Source organism: Ischnura elegans, chromosome 1 (genome assembly GCF_921293095.1).
Source record: "Ischnura elegans chromosome 1, ioIscEleg1.1, whole genome shotgun sequence".
Lineage (NCBI taxonomy): Eukaryota > Metazoa > Arthropoda > Insecta > Odonata > Coenagrionidae > Ischnura > Ischnura elegans.
In genome coordinates this window covers 29632557-29651399 of record NC_060246.1, presented here as the reverse complement: position 1 = coordinate 29651399, position 18843 = coordinate 29632557, and the positions used below count along the sequence as shown (strand labels likewise).

Sequence of the window (18843 nt, the reverse complement as noted above, 5' to 3'; positions counted from 1 at the left end):
CACGTAAACGAATACAAAACCTACATGAAGAGATATATTTCAGTGTAGGACTTCGATTTTTAGAATTATGACTACGGCAATTCAAATTAGGTACGAGATTTTTACCCACCTTGCATACTCGACGAGGTATTGAGAGTCCATTGGAGGCATAGGTTGAAAATCGGTTTTAGGTACTTTCATCCGTGGAGAAGATTGTGCGGTGATCTGCGGAAGATGTGGCAGCTCGATTTCAAACAAGTTTTACTGCAACCAAATACTACAAATAACTTCTCTCGATGATTATTAAAATATTGCTTAATTTAAAATTTCATTCAGCGAAACATCGTAACATATCAGGAGGGGAGAAGGGTTGGGAATAAATCCTGCGGTTGTCGACTAAGGGGAAAGGAGGGGGTTAAAAACGTTACTGAAGAAAAGTACGTACTTTTTACGCCTAGACGAGAGAAGTCGAAAAGTATTGGAATGTTTTGAATTACTAAAAATAATGGAGATTAACAATAGTTGAAATGAATTGAAACAAATAAAACCCCTGCAATATATGAGATATTTAATTCCTGCGTCAGACTACAATATTTCGAATTTCGGCTACGATATTTTGATCTTGAGAAATTTGGGAGTCTCGCATGCTTGATGAGGTATAGAGTCCTCGGTTTAAAAGATAAAAATAAAATTACGGCTATAGAAACGATATTGCGGTGATCAGCGGAAGGTGTGGTAGCCAGCATGGGCTTGTATGAGATGAGATCCGACAAGACAAAGCTCGTCCCTCTTACGCGCGTCAAAAGTCTTCACTCTTCGGATTTTTCCCGTTCGGAGATGATGCAACGCACTCCTCCCCCGCCTTGTCGTTAACCCTTTTCGAGCTTTTAAAAGGCTTTCTCCGCCATTTGGGAGTTCCGCTTCTCATGCGAATCCGAATGTGTTGCGGTACAGGTCTCATTACAGCTCCTGCGAAAATCCGGGGTTCTCTTCGTAAAGGGGATAAAAGATGGTCACTTCGCGCCTTTTCAATTCACGCGAAATCATGATTGTGTAATACTTAATTACACTGGAAACATACGCTATCAAGCGAATTTATCCAGCATATTCAATCGTTATATTCAGAAATTGATTGTAAATGGAATAAATTATATATTATTATATTATTATATTATTATAAAAATCGTTGTACTCAGATTACTTAAAATGGTCAGTTCACTTTGGCTTTTCATAAGTTGGACGTAATATTGTCGCATATTCCTGAAAATGAGAGGTTGTAGACAAATTTGATGAATAATCGCAAACTTATGAGATTACATTTGGCCTCAACTTTTTCGGAAACGAATAGGTATTTCTTCAGCATTACTTGATGTTGCTTCAGTGTCGTAGAAAATAAATGCTTAAGATGAAATCCTCACTGTTCTCCTTCAACAGTTTAAAGCTTGATACCTGATTAGATGATGAATTGGATTTAAATGTATGGTTTGGTTTCAAGTTTAACGGAGGAATTTAAGAAAAAATGAATCAATAAGTTGACATACTGTGAGATGCAGATTATGATTACCCTCTGATGTACTGGTACTTACAAGGCTTCAAAGTAGCATAGTTTACTTACTGCTTTTTTTCTGAATAGCTGTAGTAATTCTTGGTTGCCTACTATCTGCAATTCACTTGGAACCACAGTGTGTTGTTTCAGCTATGTATCAATTTTATTACCAGAAAGTAGATTGAATAAATGAAGGTATCACTGCAGTTTTTTAATATCTATTTATAAAGAAATATATACTATAGTTCTCATCAATATTAGGAATGTTAAGGCGAAGTATGTATTAGAACTGCATAGGCTTTGATCTAATGATCTATGTATTGCTGTGTTGAAAATTCTCAAAATATATATTTCAATCTTTTATTCTTTGATCTAATCGCTTCATTATTTTCTTTTATAAGTATTAAGATATTTATAATTTCATTGCTTTACCTAGTTTAATAATTAAGTCTTTTGCATGATGTTTGGGATATCCTGACTTACTTTGCATCGCAGTTCTCTTATTGTAAGTGTGGTTGGCAACAAATTGAAGTTCTATTTTGCATTCTTCAAATACGTATCCCACGCGTTTCTTCCTCATAACATTTTTTTCCTCTTAATGTTTTATTTATTTTTAATTGCAAGTATCAACATCCTTAAACACTTCCAGATCATTAATTCGTAAGAGCATGATGGTGTGCATAGCCATAAAGTATATTCCTGCACCACGAAGCAGGCGGCATGAGAATTTCTGGAAACAGTAACAACCGATTCAAAGCCGAAATCTGTGAACTTGCTTCAAAATAATGGAAAATTAATACAAAAACAGGGATGAAAAAAATCATCTCTTTAAAAATATTTACCAATTTTGGCGCAAATATAATTCATTTGCAGAATATGTAATGAAAAGCTAAAAAAAAGAAATAAAGGTCTCTCGATCCGTGTCAGCGTGTAAACGCGTGCTGCGTCGTGACTGCCTCTCATGTCAGAGCTCTGCGAGACAATGAAGACGGACACATCTGTGCGGAAGTTCTCGTCGATTCGCTTTTGTTTATTGTTACAGCACCCCGGAAGGATAGGTATGTATGAGTGCGTTTTCGGAGGGACCAGCGTGATGATGGAGTTGATGGAGGAATAGGAGGAGGAGGAGGGGCGAATGTGCCAGGGAAAGGATTGTGCCGATTGGTTGGCGGGGGGGGGGAGAAGTAGAGGGGAAGAGGGGTATGGGAAGGAGGGAGGCGAGAAGGGGTAGAGCAGGTGGAGGAGGCGAGAGAGAGAAAGGGGGTCATATTTTGACCCAGTTCTCATCGGACGGAGAGAGAGAAAGACGCAGCGAGAAAGCTCGTGGAAACGGAAGCTGCAGATGCCTCTTCCTTTTGTGTCTTTCCCCCTCCTTTATTCTCTCCCTCTCTCTCTGTCTCGTTCTTCGTTCGCCGTTTTGTGTCAAAATCCTTGCCTCGTAATCCGAAGGTAGCGGGTTCGGGCTCGAGTGGCTATTTTTTTTTACCAAATCCTAGTTCGTAGACGTTCGTGCGTAGACTATTCCCTCATGGTAAAAGCTAACCTCAGACAAATTTATTAATATTATTTCTTAGTGACGACTCCGTCGTTTTTTTTATTGCGATAGCTTACGCTGGCCTCACATAAAATGCCTCATTATTTTTTATTTCTAATTTAACTGGTATCCGGTAAATGCACCACAATAGGAAGCCTTCTGCCGCTCTCTTTTTGACTTGCTCATCAATTTGGAGAGGTAATTCAGTACGGAAATGACTTGCGTCGTTTGGGTTTTCTGAATGTTGAGGGAGGAGTTATTTACTGCAGCGAGCGAAGGATGGAAAAGTTATGGCGTCTAGATGAGTTCACTATTTAGAAAAGGCACAAATTGGTCTGCAACATTTCCTTTCACCCAAGTGGCGCTCTCAACTTGTAACCTAAATATCTCATTGGAAACTACGGCGACAGCCAACATTCGAACCCGGAACTGTGACTTCAAGGTCCATTTCTCCCATTCCTTCATTTATTTACAGGACTAAGCAACTGCCAACATTTGAGCGAGGAAGTGTGACTTCAAGGTCCATTTCTTTCTGATAGGCACATTCCAGAATTTCCCGGAGTTTTTCCCGGCGATATCTCATTTCATTACAGGAGGGTTGCCCTCTCATTCCTTACTCATATATTCCTCATCTTCTCAGCTTAATACCCAATTAATTTCCCCTTCGAAATTCCCTCTTTTCGCCCTCCTTTCCCGAGTTCCTCTTTTCCCTCCATCTCCTCTGTCTGCTTTTAAGTCCGACAAAGCACTCCGAGGAGGCTTTCTGTCTGCTGAAGCATCGCATCCGAAGGTTGGGGAGGGAGAGGTAGGCATCTTCTTCTTTTCTTCCTCTCCTCCGCCGCACCTTCTCCGACCAAAAACTCCCCGCTTAAACTCACGCACACTAACCCACTCGCACACTCCACAGTGAAACGGCTGACTTGCCGGCGAGTTCAGTCGGTGACTGGGACGTCGACTCTGCGCGGTTTATATTCCCCCCCTCCTCCCTCCCCTTTTTCACCAGGCCCCCTTCGGGCCGGACGCGTTCCGAAGCCTCTTAGCAGGTATTCCCTTCTTCCCCCCTTCTCCTTTCTTTTCCCTTCTGCTTGCTTCTTCCGACTCTCGCCCCCACTCCGCGGCGAACACACCGTGTGTCTCAGAGGGGAGAGTGAAGTTTTTTTTTCTCTCACTCGTGGGAAGTCAGCGACGCGAGGGACGGACAGTCAGTCAGTCTTCTGACAGACATCGGCGCGAGAGGACGAGCAAGGAAGCGTCTCTTACTGAGCAAAGGTGTATTTGCACGTGTGCTTTTGAAGAGGAGAGCTCGAGACCGGTGTTTGCGGAATTGTTTCCGGAACTTGGAAAGAAGATATTATTCAGTTCCGTGATAGTCTCGCGGTGTTGGTGATTTTAAGTCGGTTGGTGGTCCACTTTGGTGTTCGGCGGTGAATCTCCTTTGTTTTGGGCCTGTACTTGCGCAGTGATGTTGTGACTCAGGGACAGGTTTTGATAACGGCAATTGTCTCAGTGATTGTGATTTTCCTCTATAATTTTGGTGGCAAAAGAAGAATTCCACTGTCCCATAGAGAATTTGGATTACTTCTGTGAAGGATATTCCATAACCGGTAAGAGTTTTCCTACTTTTACTTCCTATGATTATTTACGATGAAATGACTGATGTGTAAGTGAAAATAATTAGTCAACTGTAGCATAAACAATTTTTCATAGCATTTTTTTAACAAGTTATCATATCAGTGTTCAATTGTTTGAGCTCTAAAACTCAGTGGATCAGTTTCTCGAGTGTATCTCAGAGCCAAAATAGTCATTCTATTCCGTATGAAATGACACAAGAGGTGTAAAATACAAGGAAAATCAATGCCTCAAAAATTATTAATTTTGCTGATGCTACGGTTTACTCTTATTTTGCTTTGAAATACAGGTGTTTGGTTGCATGGTATCGTGATAACTTCTTAAACTTTGTTAACGTCTCTTAGAAATCATGTCATACTTCTGGAATTATGATGCAATGTCATGGGTGCAAGATGCATTAGAGCAAGTAACACGAATATATATTAGGAAACACAGGTTTTAATGTAATGTTCTGACCGGCAATATTACTGTTCGTGGTGGGCAAAAGATTTTTTCCTCATCATCCTCGGCTCGTCCCATGCATTGGGAACGCGGAACATGAATGAATCACACGACGAGCGTTCGTGGTGGCCTGCGGCGTGCATACGAAAAGCCGCTCCTGCTATCTGGCCGGCGATAAGCGGTCACTTGGTTGCGGGAGGTCGACTTTGACCAGTTTGCCTGTTTTCTTGCCGGTCGAGACTGTGGCCATACAGACCCAGCTGCATCTTGGAACGAAACGTAAACATTTGTTTTGATATGATGTCTTTGTCATACTCGGAATTTGAAATGAGGCTGTGATAATAATTGAATTGCCTATGTCACGAAAATATTTGTGAAACACCGTCTTTACTGAGTGATTATGATGTGGATATTCTACGCATCATGGTAATATCATTCGTCCCAATCTCGGTGACTGCGTAGTAAAGTCCTCGCCTCCCAAGCCGAAGCTCGCGGGTTCGATTTCCGCATGGGTAGGCCACGCTTGACGTATTTCCTATTCACGGGGCTTGTATGCCTGTGATCGACTGATTTTTTTGTCGATCTCCCGGTGCGTGGGGTTAGTCGTGCTCTTTTCCGTCTAATGAAGATTGAGAAGGAGTAAAAATATAAATCGTATGCAGATTTAAAAAAAACTGTTATTATCTGTTCATGTTGTATTTGATGGTCAAGTCGTGTCATCCATGCCTTCATACCAAGATCGGAATGAAGGCATGGATGAGTGTATTCGAAAATATTAAATATCAGGAAAGTTTCTTTTGAAATAAAGCATAGTTATTGTAATTTATCAAAGGACTGCTTGGTCTTACGTTGCAAGAGCTTGAATGAGCTCATGCATGGTCAATCATTAATGTATCATGTGACCACTGCGTGTTTGAAATCATAGAAATTAAGTCATAAATTAACTTTGTTAATTTTATTAAAAAATTGCGCGATAATTAGCACACTAATGTTATATTCTCTAATTCTTCAACTAACCAATTGGTATCGTTCAATTACCGAGAAACTTCAACGGGACGATGGTTTTCGGTTCACTTTTTTTATCAGGAATGCTTCTTCGGAAAATTTTGATTGTGCTATAAGTTAGATTATATTGAATTTACTTTATTGACTCGATGTGCATGGGTTGATACAAAATCAGTCGTTTCGAAATCGTTTATAAGAAAAATGGAAACTTAGAAGTCGATCATTAAGACATATCTTGTTGACTCATGTTTTTACGGGTTCTTCTTTGTGGAATCACTGCGAAACATGAGCCATTACTGGGTAATTGCGTACCTTCTGGAAAATATTTGATTTATCCTACTCTACGTTAGGATTAATATAAAAAATGTAACATTTTGTTTCCTTTTATTTTATACGACTTTCAAATCGAGTCTGACCATTTTTCCTGTCGCGCAGATTTGGTTGTTATTTGTAATTTTTGCATTACTTTCAAAATTGTAATAAGTTTGCATGCAGTAGAAGGAATTATTGACCCGTGATTCAGTTCGTAGACCGAGCTTTTGAGAAGAGTGGGCCAAAAGTCGAGGGAAAGATGAATGTCACTAGTGCTATTGTATAATTTTATCTCGCTCACTTTACGTATCCCCTTTTTTCGCGATCATATTCTTTTAAGAGAATTCTTGGAAAAATTCATGCTAAATTAAGCTTTTTTTTTATGAATTCTCAGTAAAAAAAATTCATTAGAATATGCAGTAGAAGTTGAATTTAGAAGCTGTCCCCTACTTTCGAGCTGGAGACTTCAACGCTCGGCGGAGTCATGGATTTAATGAAGCTCCGTTCCCAACGACTTAGCGTGGCGAAAATTGCATTATTATGAGTTAAATCTTTAGCTAATATATTCCTTGAATCAGAGCATGAACGACCCATCAATCGCGACACCTATTTTAGAAGATTTCAATAGTGATTATGTCTCTATGTTGACAATGCTGGATAAAAATTTGAGTATATCTCAACTAATGGTTATTCCAAGTGGAGTAATGCCATTTCAAGTTGTTATGAAGCAACACACACTATTTATGAGTTTTTATACAACCATGCCAACTCAATTTATGTTAAGTTGGTGTGAAAAAGGCGAAAGATTTAAAATTTAATCGCTCAAGCTTTTTATCACTCGATGATTTTTCGGGTATAATGTAAGGGATACCGAAAACACCCCCACTGCGTGTCCATTATTTTTAGGGAATACGTCAATGATGCGGGACATTATATTTCTCCCATCATATATAACCGTCGCGTTTTCCAACCATGAAAAAGTATTTTAAATCCATGTTGCTATGTGCAGTGCACGGTTGCAAATCTGAAGTGTTGCTCAGATGAATCCTAGTCATGGGCGTGAAAAAAGATCATGCAACGCAAGCTGATTCAGTTTTGGCCCACGCAGAAAATGTGTGGTTGGAGGCATTTCTATTTAAAATATTCAAATCGTAGGTTTTTTAACATAATGTAAACCCCAATTTGAAAATTTGTAAATAGCTATAAATTATCGAATGTGGTTACTATGGTGGACTTATTTTCATTAAAAATGGCATTTTCATATCTATTACGCCATTTTATAAAAATTGACAAAAAATGAAAAGGGACTCAGATGAAATTTTACTAATAAAATGGTCTATTTTTTCTATTAATTTTTATAATCATTGCCACATTTTTTATTTTAGTTTGTTTAGATTTTCTCCTTTCTCTGTGGATATACATTTTGTTCTATCGGTGGAGAGGTCTTAGTTTTAATATTATAATCCTAGCCTTAAAGCTCTGTTCCCGGGAAATCGTCCATAGTTGAATTTATTGCCATATTTTGACTTCAGACAATGATGCTTTGCTGGAAATTGTTTTTTACGAGAGTAATACACAGACGTTTTCCTTAATCGTCCATAGATTCAATTAATGCTTACTCGAAAATTTTAATACATGCACCCTTTCATAATTCGAAATATAAGTTCATGCTAGGCATTTGTTATAATTTCAGTCGCAAGATTTTGACCACCATGATATTCTTGCTTGTTTCAAACAGGATAACTGATTTCCACTTGAGAGAGGGTTTCCGTTTAAGTTGATTGACGATTTTAATATCTCATGAAATAATCTAAAGTTTAATTTTGCAGCAAGACAAAGGGCTTTTCATAGCATAATAAAATCAATAAATAAATATAATATATAAAATAAATAAATAACACAGGCAATATAAGTCCAATAAACGAGTGTGGTTTTATTTGACGATTGATTCGCGCCAAGAAAAGTTGATTAGGTAAACGAGACGAAGTTAGGGGTGTGGCGAGGATACTGGTTTCACTTAGTTAATTACAATTTTAAAAATTTACGGCAGCTGCTGTCAATTTTAGCTTCCATAATTCAAAATGATATAAAATATCCTTTTCTGGATTAATATAAAAATGAAAAGTGTCAAAAACGTTAAAATAATTATATTGGCATTTTATGATAATTTTAGTTAAGATAAATGTACATAGTGCACGTGGTATGCAGTGATATAAGCTTCATTAGAATATAACGCTGCACAAACAAAGTCTGTATGTTTTTCAATGATTGGGCAATGAAGTGCAGCTAACGATTGGGATTTTGAGTAAGATATAATCGACGCAGTAAGAAAGGTTTGAGCTGGAATAGTCCTAACCCTAATACCGGATTAATATTGGTGTATTTTCCTGAGTTTCGTTACTACGATGCAGTGCAAGTCAAGGAACATAGGTAGCATATAGTCCTACAGCAACACCAGGTTTAGCATTTATTCTGTTGGCTCAAAAGTATCTTCATAACTGCCTCAAACATTCCAGAAAAATCAATCTTGCAATTCGTTTATAGCAGATATAACAAAATGCTTCTTGGGAATTTTTAAAGGATTTGTGATGGCAAGTTTCTTTACCTTTCAGACTACTATTGTCAGAATCAAATAAACGAATGCATCTTTCGTGAAGCGATTATTAAAGAAGTGAAATACATGAATTTTAGAAACACACATATAACTATTTCTAGTTGTGATTGCTAATTGTACAGGAATTTTTTATACCATTTCAAATTTCATCCTTAATTGCAGCAATAGATCTTGATTGAGGATAAACGTTGATTGAAAAGCAAAATTCTTTTTCGGAAAATATAAGTGTCTGCTTTAAAATATTTCATCTGCCTATACCGTGTTGATTCAATTTAATCGAGTTATTCTGTGCAATGATAGCACTAAGCGCCGTTTTTTTACCTTAAGAACCCCTAATGCTACCAATATGCAAATCAGCTATTTTACAGAAATATATATTACTTCAGTATTACGACGCCAATAAAGGCTTTACACATTGACAAAAAATATTATTTCCGCTTTGAACAAAACTTTCCCATCATTTTTGAAAATTTTACAAAAACAAAAGACTAAGGTGTATTTATAATCATAGATAGTGAATGTTTTTTCCAAAAGTAATTTACTCGCGCGCCTTCTTCGTTGAATTAATCGCAACTCATTTTCCATTAGATCACTTACTTCTTTGCTGACGTAAGATGATTATTAGAAAACTCTGATAACTAGTTACATTTACTGATATTTTTGTCCCAGAAAAATGTGTTATGGTTTACCAATTTTATGGTGAGATATTATTAATCAATTATTATGCAATCATGTATCACTATTAAATATTTTTTCTAATATAGGAGTATACATTCGCAAATGCAGCCACCTTTTGTCTTTTTTTGCTTTTCTGGGTGAATATACCATTTATTTAGCCGTAGTTCACAACATACTTGTTATAACATATTTTATAATGGCTTGAATCCCTAGTCATAAACCCTTCACACTGCGTTATGATATTTTACGAGGTACCTTTATTGAAATAATTCCTTGCCTGATTTATTGCATGGGGGAAATGGTCCAGTGTAATTTTGAACGCTTGTGTGCGTCTTTAAATGAATGAACAGATACATACAGCAGCCTTTAATAGCCCATTCAGACTAGCTTCCAAATTGTATTAATTTGTCTTTACGAAACATTACACTTCGTGGATTGTACCCGCAGATGACTTGACTTTCTGACTTTGGTAGTTTTTTATTTTAAAGGACAAAGAAAACAATGTGGCGAGCCTCCAGTTCCTATCGCATATTTGATTTATTGAAAATGAATCCATTATTACAGTATTTGTGTTAACTTGGACTCCCGAAATATTTGTCTTTATTTAAATGCTGCACATATCACTCAGTCAGTGCTTCAATCCTGTTTTTTCAGATAGGTAAAGGTTAAGACTAAGAATTAGCCAAAGGTGAGTGATATTAACACTTTCAGGGTAGTTCCTTTTCCTTAGCCGCCTGGCACTTGGAGGATTTTTCAGGGGAATGTAGGAGGTATTCACACTGAAAGGTTCGGTAGAAAAAAATTCATTGAATTTTTGCATTTGATTGAATGGAAATTGTGAAGGTTCTAACATGTAGCTCCTTCATTCAGGGATTTGAACGCGTAGCATATGTAGAACCCATCCCTACCATTTTTAGATTTGTGCGCTTATTTTCTTATTTTCCGGGCGTAAACTTAGCGCACTGGTGGTTTTCTTAACTCCTCCACACTTTATAGAGAAATCATTAGTATTTGTGTCTATATACACGAAAACAAACTCTCAGTAAAAGATTCTTTTTGCGGAATTTACGTTGTCACATTGTCATGGGGTGCCATCTTAAGCGGTGAGGGTGTGATGTGTAATCAATGGGATGCCATACATACCAGATATAGGATTAAAGAAAAGATTCAGGTATTTAATATGTATCGGGACATTAAAAACTCATCCAGGCATGCTTCGTGTACATTATATTGTTCCATTATCTTTCAAAAGGAATATAGACGAAAGGCTGGCGAGTAAGAAACGTAAACAGGCGCACTTCAGTCTTAAAGTGAAGAGTTTACCTCCACCCTCCTCCCGATAGGGTGACGCCCCAGCCACTCATAATTCATTAACGACTGCTAGTTCTGGTATACACACACGAACTTCCTCATTATGTTCCTGATTTTGAAGAATTTGAAACATATGGAAGCAGTTTTGAGTAGAATTTTAAGTTAGTGAATTATTCATTGGACCCAATCGATTCTTCTATGTCTCTGTATTCTGTATTCAGTAATGTGTGGCGACATGAGTGGTAAATTTTTACTTGTTTTGAATTGAGAATGCTCACACTTACTCAAATGAGTGCAGGCCTCACTTTCTGGGGCTAAGAGCTACAAATTTCTATTCAGCGTCAATGCAACGCTTTTCGTGCGGAGGCTGAATTAAAAGCACCCTGTAAAAATGTACGGTGACCTGAATTAACACGTATGATGCATCATAAATTTCTGTTAACAGAAGATGTTAGGTTAATTGGTGATCCATGCTTTTTCATATCGGGTGGAAGGTGTGGTTATTGCACCCCACATCCTATCATTCCTCTAGCATAATGGAAATGATACAGTGTGAACAAATATATCGTAGTTGAACCTTTTCACAACTGATTGGTATCGCTTGTATACAAATGCTATTTTATTTCATTGATAACTTAAATATTCTCTGTTACGAGAGACCATTATTCAGCGCTAAAAATCCTCCCACGTTGCCTTTCTTCCGGGCCTTTCGGCAGGGAAGGCTGCATGCAGCTCCTGTTAAACCTTTATGAAGCTGCTAGGATCACTCGACTTTACCATTGTAAAATATCTTACCCAATCAGATTAATTTTCGCTCTTTTTTCTTTAGATCATCTGAATTATCTGATTATTCCATTTTACTGTAAACAAAACTGTAGCGATAACCCGGTAAAGAGGGCTGCTGTCGTTCATTTTTGACAGCGGAAAATAAAAAAAATCCTTTAGTATCTAAAACCATGGATAATACAGTCATGTAGAGTAATTTATTGATATTTCATATATTTTTGAGGATTATAATGCAGGTTTTTGCATTGAAGTGTAATATTTTTGCTATTTTTTAAAATATTTTCAAAATATTCTATGGGTGTATGAAAAGGTACGCCTTGGATTTAAAGTGCTGAAAATAATTTTTGACTCACGACGCTCTTAGGAGCTTCAGCTTTCTTTCCAGTCTTATAATAGAAGCAAAATGATGAAATTTCCTGTTTTTTATTTCCCTTCCTATAGACCCACCATTTCGAGGGATTTTCTCGACCGTGAAGATGGACGGGCGGCACTAACTGGAACGACTAATTACCCGCTGACCAGAATGCTGGGATTCACCTGAAACGAGAGGGATAAGGAGATCATACCATGCTCCAAAAACGACCATCCCCCACCGCCCCCCTCCCGCCCCTCGTCCTCCTCCTCGCACTATTCGTCTGCCCACCCTCCCTACTCGCCACCCCCCTCTCCCTCTCACACTCAAACCTCGCCTATGGCAATGGCACCTGCGACGAGCGGGACTCGTGCTCTTCGGGCACCAAGTCGCTCGACTGGCGGGACCGCAACTGCCTTTGCGATGCCACCTGCAGGACGTACGACGACTGCTGCCCGGATTCCAGGTACAAGCCCAGCAAGAGCGTCGTCGGGCAGTTCTCCTGCACGCCGATGCGCCACCTCGGCGGGGTTTACATGAAGTCATCCTGCCCTCCTGGAACCAGTGCAGAGGTCAGGAGGAGGTGCGAGGAGAAGGGGGGAGCGGACAAGAGGGACGTCGTGTCGATACGCATGCCTGTGACGTCACTCGTGACCAACGTGACGTACTCCAACGCCCACTGCGCCCTCTGCAACGGAGACTTGAACGGCCGAGCCCCGGATGACTTCGTTGTCTGGACTCCTAGGTTAGAATGCCCCTCGATCCAGCATTTCCCTTTCGGCTCCACCACCGAGCCTCCGATGCCCTCCAAGTGGCTCCCCATCTTTGACGAATTCCGGGGCGTCTGGGGTGTGATGGAGAAGGGTAGATTCCACGCATGCACCGCGGACCCCATGGCTCCTCCCATTGCTGCGTCCCTCGTGCGGAGGTGTCGACTGGGTGTGGTGAGCTCCTGCGAACCCGATTGGCCAGACGACTCCGTTGGACTGCGGATGGCCATCAAGAGACGCTGCGGCGCCCCTGGGTCCACAGCCCACGTCTTCCTCGGAGCAAAGACCTACCGTAACGCCGCCTGCGCCGTCTGCAACCGGGTGCCCGTCCACGAGCTGTCCTGTGCCCCACCCCTGACGAGGTCCCTGGGAGCGGCGGCCAAAGACTTCAATCCCGTCGCCTTTTCAGTCCTCTTCGACTTCGGTATCCCCCAGGGCGAGTATTTCCAGGGCGGGAGGGGAGGCGTGGATCCCGGGCCCCTGTCTGCTAGGCTGACGGCTCACGGTTGCCCCGACGAGACCCCGCTCTTTGATCCCTTCCTCAGGCGGTGTCGTGACCTTCTCTGTCCCGAGATGGGACAGCGATGGGTTCGTAATAGGTGTGTAGAGGTCGGGAGGGGTTACGAGGAGGATGAGGTGGACACTACGAAGGACGAGCCTTCCTCAGGAGTAGTTAGGGTCGTTGGTCTGGGAGGCAAAGCCAAGGAGCGTCCGAAGGGAAAGAACTTTACTACAGTGCACCTGCACCCATCTTCGGCAGCCATTGCGATGGGATATCTCACTATAATTGGAGTCGCAGCATCGGCTTTGTTCTTGATCATACATCTCGTGGCTTTTGCACTACTGAAAGAGCTACGCACGGCCTCCGGCCGTAATCTGGCGTCCCTCTGCGTTGCACTGCTGATTGCTTACTCGGCTTTCTTTGCGGGAACTTTTAACACCACTCCTATAGGCTCGACGGACGTGTCCAGGGGCTGCTTAGCGGCAGCTACATTAGCTCTCTTTGGACTACTGTCCGCATTTTGCTGGTCTTCCACTCTAGCTTTCGATGTGTGGAGAACGTTGAGACGTGCCACTGTGCATTTGCACGCTCCCAGCGATTCCGTCGGGGGCTCCGGAGGAAAACGAAGGTTTGCCCTCTACTCCATATTTTCCTGGGCCATACCGGCGGCCATCGCTGCCATCGCACTATCCCTAGACATCCGTACTGGAGGCCAGGCCTGCATATATTCCGTCACCGCATCAGTCTCCTATCGCTCCGAAGGAAACATGTCAATTGGGCTCCCTACCACTCTCCCCCTTACTTCTGTCACCCCCAAAGACGTCGCGAACGAGCACTGTCCCCTCTCTCCCGTGCTGACCATCTTGACCCCGTCCTTCGGCCTGCATCCTAGCGGCGCCTGCTGGTTCGGTAGACGATCCTCCCTTCTCATACTTTTCGCGGCTCCCTTGGGCATCACCACGGTCGCCAACGCGCTGCTCTTCATCCTCAGCGCCCGCACCATTTCCCAGGCCACATTCAGGCAGTCCATGGCCCCCACCTCGGCCGCCCCCGTCAAGCACGGCCCTCCGCAGGCGGTGCGCTCTTTCCGCCTTCACCTGAGGCTGGCCCTACTCTCCGGGCTGTCGTGGTCCGCGGGTCTCCTGGCCGGGTGGCTGGACATCCCTCCCCTTTGGCTCGTGGCCGTCCTCCTCACGTCCCTCCACGGCGTCTTCCTCACGGTCGCCTTCACGTGCACCAGCCGCGTCAAGAGGGCGATGAGGAGGTTCCTGTCGAGGTGCAGGAAGAGGAGTAGCTTCCAGGGGAGCGGCTCTACGGGAAGCAAGGGTCCGCTCACGCCGGCATCTCCCGCGTCGCCCGCCTCGTGGTCCTCGACCTCCTCCAACGGGGAAAGCAATGTCACCAGGAAGTCCGACATATCATCGGCTGCGGCGAGGCAAAGGACTCAATCCGTGGATACCCTGTATTGAAGGATCGATGTGTTAATCAGTTGAAATTCACCTCGCTTGATCGATTGTTGGATAGTGAAGTGGGTTTTGAATCAACGGATACCGCCTTAATTCTTAAGGCCTCATTAATTGCAAAGCGAGTGCATAGTTGCTCAAGTTTAGAGGTGTTTACTGGTTGATGTTTTATGCATGAAGCCTATTACTATAACAATAATGCCACATGCAGATTCAATAATTTTATTGAAGTCACTTTCAGATACATTACTTAGTGTGATATTTGCAATAAACTGTGGCATGACGTATGCGAATTATATTCTGTGTTTTTGTTTGCATGGAATACGTATTTTCTTTTTAAATTGTGCTCAATCTGTATTGTATGAGAATAAGAGCAACGAAATCGTGTCGGTTTATATTTAAACCGTACAGTTTTCATATTACCATGTTATTTCTACTTGCATGCAAAGTAATGCAAAGTCATCTATGCTAGGTTATTGTATCGCCAAGCATTTTGAAGTACTTTTTGTCCCCAAAAATATATGCTTCAATCTTTTTGTGTTTTGTATATAAAAATTTGATAGTTTTTTGTGTTCGAATGTAAATATAGCATTATATCTATGCCTTACCATATCTGTAAAAAATAGAGCTGTGATTATGAATCAAATGTACGTTGTTTATCGAAAATACTTCCAGTTTTAAAGCTTTTTATTCTAGAACATTTATTCAGTAATGCAGCGAAAGAAGTTTGTATGTGTCAGACAACGATAGTTTAACCAAAGAGGTAGATGAGGAAAAGTTATTTCTCTTGGTCCCCCCTTTTAATTGAATTACTCCATCTCTATTTTGGTATGAATTCTATTTTGTTCACTTCGTTACCATTTTGACAATCTTATTTTTGATTGAATGAAAGCTTTCAATGCCGGGAGAGGACTGGAGTGTTTTCTTTGAGCTAATAAAAATAAAATTAGATACAATATAATGAAAAGTTTAAATTTCCATTTTTTATGTAAAAATCCAGGTTTTTATGTTACCATTTTCATTGAAAAATTGTATTTATATTTTGCAATAAAAATAATCCAAACTTAATTTTTATTATGCCTTTGTCTTCGAGGTTCCTTACATGTAGTTGGACGTCTTCAGGAAATAATTATTAAGGCTCATTGTTCGCTTCACTTGACCGAAAAAATAGCGTTCCTAGTTGTAGCATTAGTTACTAACTTGAAGTGAGTTGTGTCTTATGCTTAATATATCCAACCCTGTTGAATATTTTTCAAAGAAAATCCCCCGTGGATGTCAGCTCATATCGTATGTAATTAGATCGACTGAGAGGCACGTTTATTGTACAGTCACCATAAAAACATTTTAAATTCTTGTCCATCCTATTATGCGTGTCTTTATTTTAAATAATTATTATACATTTTCCTCTTTTCTGTGTTCTTATAGATAATTAATGGCTCATTTTACATGTACCATTTTGAGTAATTCTGTATACATTTTAGAAAGTGACAGTCTTGAATGGTTTTAATAGAAGATCACCCAGGGACAACAGTTCGAGGTCGTATGAAATTCAGCAGTCTTGCTGATCTGAACTACAAGAAATAAAAGAATTTTCGGTATAGTATTCACCTCATACGTTGCTCAACATCATTGAAATTCATTGTTTATTTTTTTCGTTGGTTAATATTCATTTATTTCAAACGCGATTCAACTTTTGAGTAGCAATTTTTACTGCGCGGCGATGGAGACAGTGCCGAGAACGAGAATAAAATTATTTGAAAGAACTTTTCTGATTGTACTGTACGAATGAAATATTCTATCCGCATAAATGATGATATTATAATATTAGTAATCCTTATTGAAGTCAGCATAGTCTCAATTCTTAAAATCATAACAAAATTCAGGTAATAGGACGAGAAACGTAATGCCACAAATGCATTTAATTTCCTTGAACGTAGCCGCCAAAATGTTTACCAGGCACAATTAACTTCATAGTACGGTTTGTGTGGCGGGGTCAAAAGTGAATTCATTGAAAATTTATGAAGTTTATTGAAGATATTAAGGGAATAAAATTTGATATTTTGTGGAAAGGGACTGCTTAGTAACTTCTTCAGAAATTGGTGATAAGTTACAAGAAACACTCATTTCAATTTTCGTTTTGGAGACAGTTTTGCTGGAATAGGTAACCCAGAAATAGGCCGTAATAGACAAAATGTTTTATAAGATATGATACACTGCATACATAGTTATCGATCTTTCATTTCGAAAAAGAGCGTTGCCGAGGCCTTGAAGTTTTGTTTAGACAACTTTTCCTCGTTAAACGGTCGTGTATTTCCAACAAGTCAGCCCAAACGTGGCGATCTCTTGTATAAGTTTTTACGATCATTTTTTCAAGACATGGATCAACAAAAGGCGTAAGAATGAATGAGATCTCTAGTCACGCAAGTTTCTTTAAGGAAAGAGTTTTCCAAAAGACATCCATGTAGAGTTCATCGCCCTTTTTTTCCATTAATGGTGGATAAAACTATGTCAGCACCAAAATACTGCGTGGTACGCACTGACCGGCGCAAGGGTATACGCTGCGCGTCCGAATGCCAGAATGTCGGAAACTATTGGTAGAACAATAAAAAGGCGAATTCAAGGAAGATTCTTATCAATCGTTATTCTTTTCTCAAGAACAGGTTCTTCAGGATTGTGCAATCACAAAAGTTGGACGAAACCGCTTAGGCAGGGAACCGTTACCTTATAATCGACGAGGCTTTCTAACTCACTGCTACCTGGTCGTGAGCAAATTAATGTTTCTTCTATCAAAAATCAATGGTCCCAAAAAAGAAAGTAAATTTGTTTCCTTGACGATTTTTTTACGGTTTGGCTTGTCGTATTGCGCCATTTTTTTGAAACCCCATTATGAATTTTCACGCTTCTACCTCCGTTTGTATTAAATAATTATTTTTCTGGCTCATTGACTTGAATATGACCACAGGGGACCTATCAAAACAAGTGGAAGGTTGTATCTTACTCTGAAACCTGAATTTATAGAATTTTTTTATTTCGAAAATGAAGAGGATGAAATGCTAGCGCTTTCATTTCCTGTCATTTGCTTTTTGGAAGAAGAAGTCACGGATAGGAAGAGCTGTGTCGAAATAGAAAACGTGCATGTGATTCGCTTTTTCATGTCTAAGATTACTAAAAAACATCATAAAACTTGATGTTGGCTCTGCCAAGCACACTAACTGGTGCCTAACGGTTGCAATAATGCGGAATTGCATGAACTGAGGGGATGTATAACAGAATCGTCGACTTTCTACGCACCTCTTCATCTCTCGACTTCGTAAGTACATCATTCTATTGCTCATTAACAACCGGAGATACTCCTTTGTATCTGCAAAACGCATTAAAAAATTCAGACTTTCGTGAACGAAAGTTATTCAGACCTTACACTGTTGACTTTGGTAGTTACTTTGCCTTTTACTCGCTAAAATATATGTAAATTTTTCTCTCTCGTATTAAAATCACGAAATTTTCGTGAGAAAAAAAATCCATCCATAATGCATCCATAACCTTTGAAATATTAAAAAGATGGTGCCCCAACAGAGAATGGTGACCAATATTTATAATTAAAAAATATGATGCATCGCTTTTAAATGTACTTGAACAAACAACCACTCTTCCTGAGACAATTTTAAGCATACATGTAGTTTTCCCAAATTCATGCAAGAGGTCACCTGGTTAAAAATATTTTTTTTTTAAACATGGGACTTCTTTTATTGATAATGATTCTCTGTAGACGTTTACGCACTTCATTATGGCATATCAATGATACATTTTTTAAATTTTTTTCTCCTGCAACATCTATGCCTGATGTTTGTCGTATGGAAGGGCAACATTTTATCGGAGGTAAGTATGTAGCCTGTTGGCTCATGGTCGAGAAGTGGCTAATTT

General features: G+C 40.1%; 1 protein-coding gene across 1 annotated transcript; it reads left to right on the top strand.

Annotated features, from left to right (window-relative positions):
• The first annotated feature begins 4080 nt into the window (after positions 1 to 4080).
• On the top strand, positions 4081 to 15976 carry LOC124157799. Its single transcript, XM_046532821.1, has 2 exons — positions 4081 to 4663; positions 12277 to 15976. Exon 2 carries the CDS (start codon positions 12403 to 12405, stop codon positions 14926 to 14928), a length of 2526 nt encoding a protein of 841 aa, XP_046388777.1. The 5' UTR covers positions 4081 to 4663; positions 12277 to 12402; the 3' UTR covers positions 14929 to 15976.
• Positions 15977 to 18843: the final 2867 nt, after the last annotated feature.

What these genes read in the sequence shown, in the direction of transcription:
- LOC124157799 (XM_046532821.1), top strand. Translation starts at nt 12,403, where the DNA reads ATGCTCCAAAAACGACCATCCCCCACCGCCCCCCTCCCGCCCCTCGTC.